The sequence below is a fragment of the Musa acuminata genome, chromosome BXJ3-3 (assembly GCF_036884655.1).
Source record: "Musa acuminata AAA Group cultivar baxijiao chromosome BXJ3-3, Cavendish_Baxijiao_AAA, whole genome shotgun sequence".
NCBI classification, from domain to species: domain Eukaryota; kingdom Viridiplantae; phylum Streptophyta; class Magnoliopsida; order Zingiberales; family Musaceae; genus Musa; species Musa acuminata.
Genome location: NC_088351.1, coordinates 326389 through 334441, shown reverse-complemented (window position 1 = coordinate 334441; position 8053 = coordinate 326389). Strand labels below are relative to the sequence as shown.

At 35.8% G+C, this 8053-nt stretch overlaps 1 protein-coding gene across 3 annotated transcripts; it reads left to right on the top strand.

Moving 5' to 3' along the window:
* Positions 1–1193: 1193 nt before the first annotated feature.
* Positions 1194–7576, top strand: LOC103977258 (formamidopyrimidine-DNA glycosylase). 3 transcript variants are annotated; one of them, XR_010494767.1, is made up of 10 exons: positions 1194–1481; positions 1565–1616; positions 1702–1759; positions 2687–2755; positions 2845–2970; positions 3813–3863; positions 4492–4569; positions 4657–4772; positions 6959–6993; positions 7065–7078. XR_010494767.1 is itself a non-coding variant. In XM_009392720.3 (10 exons), the coding sequence occupies exons 1-10, from the start codon at positions 1253–1255 to the stop codon at positions 7368–7370; spliced, it is 1092 nt and encodes a 363-aa protein (XP_009390995.2). In that variant the 5' UTR covers positions 1194–1252; the 3' UTR covers positions 7371–7576. The 3 variants fall into 3 exon arrangements, 2 of the variants coding, with proteins under 2 accessions (XP_009390995.2, XP_009390994.2); XM_009392720.3 differs by having other exon boundaries at positions 1702–1747; positions 4673–4772; positions 7065–7576; XM_009392719.2 differs by having other exon boundaries at positions 4673–4772; positions 7065–7576.
* Positions 7577–8053: the final 477 nt, after the last annotated feature.

Genomic DNA, 8053 nt, shown 5'->3' with positions numbered 1-8053 from the left:
TATTATTGTTTCTCGACATTACTTTGAGCATATACTTTTTTTATCGAGAGGTTATTCCTTTTCGAAGTGAGACTATTATTTAAGATATTATCATTTTATAAAATTATAATAATCTTTAATATCATAGCCATAGTCTTTTATGAAGTTTCTAATACTTGCTTTTGTCTCGTCTTATTAAGGATGATCTCATCGTACAGGGATCTTTTAGAAGTCTTCCTTTCTAATATGGAGAAAACTTCCATTCAAGAAGCATTTAAGGGATTGAAAGTCCCTCTCACCCGAGAGGGTCCATATCTTTAAGGAGGCGGTTGTTAAGCTCGAGGTTGCCTTTTGTTCCTTGAATATTTTTTTCTCATAATATTTCCTTATATTTAAGATGAGAACCTCTACACCAATGTATTGATTCACTCATGCTAATGTCATAATTTTTTTTTAGTAATCGACCATACCAAATAAGATAATCTAAGGTTAATCATAAACATTTAAAGAATAATTGATGAGTGTGCATCGATCACTTAATGCCCCACACCAGTTAATACACAGAAGCCAAGAATTCCTCCTTCCCTTGATGAATCACTAGGAGATGGTCATGATTCTATTTGAACTTTAGCCAAAAACTAATTTGATAATTAGTCGAATTTAGATATATATCTAGAGGAAAGTCAGAGAACTATTCCTAATCTATTCTCTCAAGTGTAGTTGGGAATGATCAATAGATTAGGGCATCCAATATGGCAATAGAGGGTCATTTGCACATGAAACATTGCCACATGCTCTTTCGGATTGGCATTGCTATAAAGTTTCTCTAGCCTTGGTAGTCAAAACCCTTGGGAGATCAGTTCTTCTTGGATCTTCTAGATGAAGGGAAACTGTGAGATGTTGTTAACGATAGTGTAACCTAAGCTTTCTAGTGAGATGTTGTTATATGCTACGTTTAAAATGGGAAAGGGTATATATATATATATATATATATATATATATATATATATATATATATATATGTTATTTTGAAAACCTTCAAAGGATAGAATCGTTAAAAGAATCATTAAGATTATTTTAGCTTAAATAAATGCTTATTGTATTTTAGTTATTGGGTCTCGGATATGGATGCATTTACATGCGGATCCGAAATCTATCGGATCCTTAATAAATGGCTAATAGATCGTTGCGGATCCGATTCGTTTCAAGCGACGACGAGCCGAGAGGAGAGGAGACGCAGATTGAACTGAAGCCAGGAGAGAGCGGTTCGAGGATGCCGGAACTCCCGGAGGTGGAGGCGGCGCGGCGGGCGATCGAGGAGCACTGCACCGGGAAAAAGATCGCCGCCTGTTCAGTCGCAGACGACCTCAAGGTCATCGACGGCGTCTCCCGCTCCGACCTCGAGGCGGCCCTCTTCGGCAAGACCATCCTCGCCGCCCTCCGCAAGGGCAAGAATCTCTGGCTCCGCCTTGATTCTCCGCCCTTCCCCACCTTCCAGTTCGGTCGGTATTCCCTTTCCCACTTATCGTAATCCTTCCTCTTCGTTCGTCTGTTAAGCTTCTCGCTTCGTCTTCGATGGTTCTAGGAATGGCGGGTGCCGTTTACATCAAGGGCGTCGCAGTAACGAAGTACAAGAGGTTGTCTTTTTCGGTCATGTATACATCAAATCATAGAAAAATCCGAGCTTTCATCGGGTGTTTAAATTGCTTCGGTTGTTTTTAGGTCTGCGGTGAGCGATACCGATGAATGGCCTTCAAAGCACTCGAAGGTCTTCATTGAAGTAAAAGTTCTTCTTTTCCTGTGCTTATTTTTCTTATGCTCTGCTTATAATACATTGTCTCACAGTTTCAGTGTTCTGATGAGAATTTCACGGATGCAATTAGCTCCCTTTCTCTTTACAATAGAGATGTGAGCTGCTTGGCACCTAATTTTAAGTCATGCAATCATATTTGGTAAATATCTGAAGGACTAGTTGCACATTAGGTAGCTACTTCATGAGAACTCCGTTATTTGTTGTAGGGGTTCAATGAAGATTTGAGCTTGGAGATTTTCCAGTTAAGGAGGGCCTAGTTATAGTTGAAAACAGCAGTAGTCTGTACAGTAATATCAGCAAACTTGGTTTGATGCATTTATATGATAACTTAGGCAGAAAGCAATTTTACTTGTTGATGTTTCAACTCTTTGTATTCAGTTAGAATTTTTTTGAAAATGAACAAATAATTTCTGTACTGACTTTTTTATTATATATCGGTGAACTTTATTCCATTAACTAAAAAGTTTTGAGTTAAATTATAAAAAAACTAAAAGTTGCTAAAATTTAGTATCAAGAATTCTGGTAAAACAGATTTGTCCTACTTGTCAAGCCAACTGCTTGTTCTACATTACACGTTAGGGTTCTCGTCTCACTCTGTGCAGTGGAGCCCTAGATAATGATGGAAGAGAGAGGAACTGTAATAATATCATATTTGAAGCTTAGCTATGTCTGATGTTCCTCTATATTTGTCGCCTTTGAAGAATAATTCTTTTCAATCTGGTTCATTTTGTGGGTTGAGGACTTAATGTAATTACCATGTACCAGCAATCATCCTGGTGCTATGAGTTAATCTCTCTATTGAAATATACTCATGAATTTTTGTTATCTCTTCTGTTTTCAGTGACAATAACAGCCTTTTTTAACGTGGCTACGTCTTGTCTGCTGAATTTGCAGCTAGATGATGGGCTGGAGTTTTCTTTTACTGATAAGAGACGTTTTGCCCGAGTTCGGTTGCTTGAAGATGTATGCTCCAACATTCATTGTTCCACACATATTTTTAATGCAATCTTCATTAACATTGTCGCTGTTCTTACAAACTTTGTTTATTGCAGCCAGAATCTGTACCTCCAATTTCTGAGCTAGGGCCAGATGCTCTATTAGAGCTTATGCCAGTTGGTGACTTTGTGGTGTCACTTAGCAAAAAGAAGACTGCAATAAAGGCTCTTTTACTGGATCAGGTTAATTATATTATTGGAACTACCATATAGGATGTTGCATCTGTTAAAATCCAATCCTGAATGTTACTTGATCTTCTGTCATTGTATAAGAGGCATGGTATCTTATTCACCTTTTTCTAGCGTTGACAAGTTGCGAAAATTGCATATCATCTGAATGATATGTTCCGGTTCATAAGAAGTTATGCATCATCATTGATGGACTTGTCTGCTTCATCTCTCAAGAAGTTTGTTTTTCTAATGGCTGAAATTATAAGACATAAGACACATAACATTGATTATTCATCTAGCTCACCAAATTTTTTTCATAACAAAACTTCCTTTCCATGTTATAGGAATTTTGTAATGTAGATATCTTGAGTCTTGACCATATTGTGAGGACATAAAAGTTCAGGACATTGTATGAGAATCAGTCAAATCACATTCTTGTTGACCATCAGACAAATGCAGATCTATGAATGTGATGGTTAATCAAATGAGAAAAGATATTCTGGACACAAAGGTGAGTGAAGATTACTCCTATGGTATACGCAATTGATTTAAGTTGTATAGGAGAGCCAACAAAGATAGCTGTACAACCTAAGAATCGTATAGTGTACAGAAAGTTGGGTGGACTGTGATTGATAGATGCTGCAATGTTTCTTTTGAAAGTTCAAAATAATCCTTGTAAAGTGAATTTGGCTGTATTATCTGTGTTCATATTGACTTTGCTGTTTTTCACTTTTACCATGAGATTTGACTTCCTATATATTTGGATGTCTACTTTGAAAAAAAATATCATTTACTTTAACTTTGCAATATAATTTCATGACATTTTTGAAATAAGAATATTTCTTTTGATGCAGAGTTATATTTCAGGTATTGGTAACTGGATCGCTGATGAGGTGCTTTACCAGGTTATCTGTGTTGCCTTTCTGTGTTACATACATGTCTAGACATATTCAATGACCTTTTTCTTGATAAAATTTGTAACTTGTTACCACTATTATCTTTTTGGAGTATCAAACTGTTCCCAGATAAATCTAAGTACGAGATGTAGACCTTCTATGGCGGGTAGGTCCAACTTCTTTTCTTTTTCTTCTTCTATCTCCAACCATAAAAGATTGTTTCTTTGAAATCATTTGAAGGGTCCCCCTAATTAGTCTGTTTCTTGCTTCATTTGAGGAGGTTCCTTAATTAACTGTGTCCAACCACCCTGCTACTTCTGAATAGAACAAATCAAATTTAGTCAGACAGGATGTAACCATCATTAAGGCCACCTTGGGTTCTTGACCTCTCTTCCATGAATGTGACAATGCGTGTCTGTTTCTCATTGATAATGTTGCGGAAGATGTTATATGTTGTTTATTCTCGTTCCACCAGTCAGAGGCTCAGTCCAAGCCTGGTTAATTGTGCATACTCTTCCGTTCATAAGTATGTGCTGAATAATTTCTGTTAGTTCATAATATATTTTCATGTACAATAGAATTGTTGAAGTTTTCATTTGAAGATGTCTGTAACACTTTAGGTTTTGACAATGTTTAGGCAAAGATTCATCCTCTTCAAATTGCTTCAAGCTTGTCAAAAGAGTGCTGCGAGTCACTGCACAGATGCATCAGAGAGGTGAGTCATGTACACAATGTTATGTATCTTTCAATTGACAGTTTTAAGCAAGTGAAAGAAACCCGTCATTGTTACAAACAAATGCAGAAAAAAATATCTGTAGGTTATTGAATATGCTGTTGAAGTTGATGCTGACTCCAATCGTTTCCCGAAAGAATGGTTGTTTCATTTTCGATGGGGGAAAAGGCCTGGCAAGGTCAATGGTAAGATACTCTTTTTTTGATCGATCATATTGATCCTTTAGTCAAATGGATTTACAGGTAATTAATTGACAAGACTCTGGAAATCGGAGTTCATTGTAGTCAGTACCCTCAAGATTGGATTTTTTATTGTCGTGAAAAGAAACCCAGGAAAGCCTTTATGGATGGTTTGGTTCCCAACCATTGGCCAACTATCATAAACGAATGCATTTGCTTCAACTTCAAAGATTGGTTTGATGAAACATCAATATTTATTTCAAATTATTAATTTTTATGCTCGTCTAACTTATTCTAATTAGCAGTCATCCAAAATTTGATTCTTGATTTGGAAGACATTGTACCTCTTATTGAATTCATGCTCATTAAATCAAACTTCAAGGACGTAGGAGCTCCAATTCTATAATTTTACACTAAACTAACTGTTAGTTATAGATGATATCCATGACAATAAAGTAGTCCCTCTTCAGCCTTGGTTGGATTGTTTTGTTAAGGATTAGGGACGGTATTATAGTTTAAAATTCTGAAAAAAATGGTAATCAGTTGATGGCGGAGTACTCTTTTAGCATCTTACTAAACTTTTTAAAAATGTTGTAAAGTTTTGTTTGCCTGTTGGCCCAAAATAACAATATCATGGGTGTTGCTATATATATTTTTTAATTAGAATATTGTTATTGAAATGAACTGAATGATGCAATGTATCATGGTACTCATAAAAATCACCTCCATCTTTCAAATGAGAACAACACTTTCCCAACTCCATGGATTTTACATATATCATTGCTGTATTAATGTGAATAGTGGAATGAGACTCCAGGAGATGTACATACGTGTTGGTTGCTCCTGACCTTCTTCAAGGACAAGAACTTGTGGATCCATCTTTGGTTTGTCATAGAAATTAATAAGGTCGTACATGAATATGGTGAGATGGGGAACGAAATGGCATGCTTACCAAAAGAAATTGTTACAAATAAGGATTGCCATAGCAGTTGCAACTTGGCATAGCTTAGCATGCATTTTTTCAACTTTAATATTTCTGATCAACTAATTTTGAAACAACTGGACAGTCATCATTTAGTATATGCATGGTGGAGATGCAGATGTCACAAAACAATGAAAGGCCCTATTTTTGGGTAATAGGAGCATGAAGGGTTTCTCATAACAAAAGTAAGTTCTAAAATTTGCTAATGCCAGAGCAATACTGTAAGATACGGAAGTGATTACTAAAATGGTTTTAAATAACAGATATGATCTTCTGGAAACAGTTCTTCATAGCATGTTTGCTTGAGGTCCAGTATATGATGGGATTACTTTAGACACTAAAATCATTTATTTCAGCTATAATTTTCCAATGCAGCAAAATGAAAAGCAACATCTTTTAAGCTATCACAATTGTTGCATTTACAATCCAGTGATAGCAGAATGGCTATCCTCAAGTTTCATAGAAATCACTAAAGGAAATGATCAAATGAATACGTTTTGAGTCACTCTGTGCTGTCTAAAAGTAGTAATGTCTGGAGCTTCAAGATTGTGTTTAGATTATAAAGGAAAATTATATTCTTGGTGGACCAACACTATGGCATGGCCACTGGTAAGTTATGCCTGCCGATGAAAATCAGTTGACACCTTTAGCATTCGGTAAAACAGGCTGCAGCTGAAGTTACTTCCTTTATCTGCATTCAGATCTATTTCCCCTTATAATTCACCATTTCATTGTTTTTAGTTGAATATTGCATACTTTATCAGAAGGTGGTGCTTTAATATTTCATTTGGAAACCAAGGAATAAGAAACTTATTCCCAGATGTGATGATACTCATAAATGCCTCAACACAATTATATTTATTATTAGCACCTTTGCGTTCTTCAAGCTCTAAACGGCAAGCAGTGTCAGTTGCCAAAATCTTGGCAATATAATACTTCCAGGCAAAATGACTGTGTGTGTGTGTGGTTTGAATAGGAACAAATAGAACATGTATAATGATAGATAATCCATGACATTTAAGATAGATGTGCTGCATGAGTTGGAAAGTGACATTCTTTATTGCCTGATCACTGGCCACGAATCATTCAGAAAATAATATTTCCTGACCTATTGTTATGTACATGTATGAATGTGTGCAAATATGGAAGTATGCAAAACTACATATCAAAACTTATTATCAAGGACAATTGCGGTCTTCTTTTTTGACAGGAATGAAGATCGAATTTATCACAGCTGCTGGCAGAGTAAGTCCTTGCTGTGTAAAATTCTCTTTTGTATTTATATGGTTATTCAACTAAATCATATCTGTGTGCAGACTTCAGCCTATGTGCCAGAATTACAGAATTTAACTGGAAACCAGTCGGAAAAGGTTTCAAGAAAGAAATCAACAAATGTCATGTCCAAAAAAAATGTGGATGCAGAAGAATCACCAAGCGAGAAAGAGGAAACTTATGAAACTTCAAAGAAAAATGAGACTGCTGAGGATAACAAAGGACGGGAAAAGAAAACCAGTGAGACTGAGAATGACAGAATTTCAAGTAAAGGAATGGCAAAGAAACATGTTGCAGTAGCAAAAGGATCATTGCGGAAAAGATCAAAATCTAGTCAAGCCGACTTATAACAGAAAGATTAGGCACTTTCATGATGTTTTACACTGAAGAAGCATGAGACTGCGAGCTGTTTTATGCAGTATTTATGTTCCTTGTGTTCTTATTGTGTTTGACGATGTAGGTTTGCTAGTGTTGGCGCCAGGCGATTAAACTCTAGCACTTGTATGTAAGGTTAAACCTTCCATGAAGGAAGCTGGCCCCATGGGTTTTTGTTGCATGGCCATGTGTGCAGGTCGACCATTTTCCACAATATGATGATGATCATGTTTCCGTACGAGCCAGTAAAAATGCAGTCTCTTGTTATGTTCCAACAGTTGACTTTTGCGGACAGGTTCAATGGATGGCTTTACCAGCGGGTCAACATGATGGTTGCCTGTGAGGGAGCGTGGATCATTCACCACCTTGTGAGGTCATTTGGTTGAGTTACTCTAATGTGAAACCACTACGTTTTTTCTATGGGATCAAAAATATAGAAAATGTGGGCTTAGTGTAACAGTGCACTAATAATAATCAGAATATTTTAATTGACACCCACATGAGTTTTTTTTTTAATTATTTTTTTAATACAAATTTAAACAACTATATTAAATTTTATAATATTTAATATAAACAAAAAACAAAAACAAAAGAAGAAAACTATATATAATATTAAATTTTATGTATTTTTTAATAAAGAATACAATATATGAGTTTC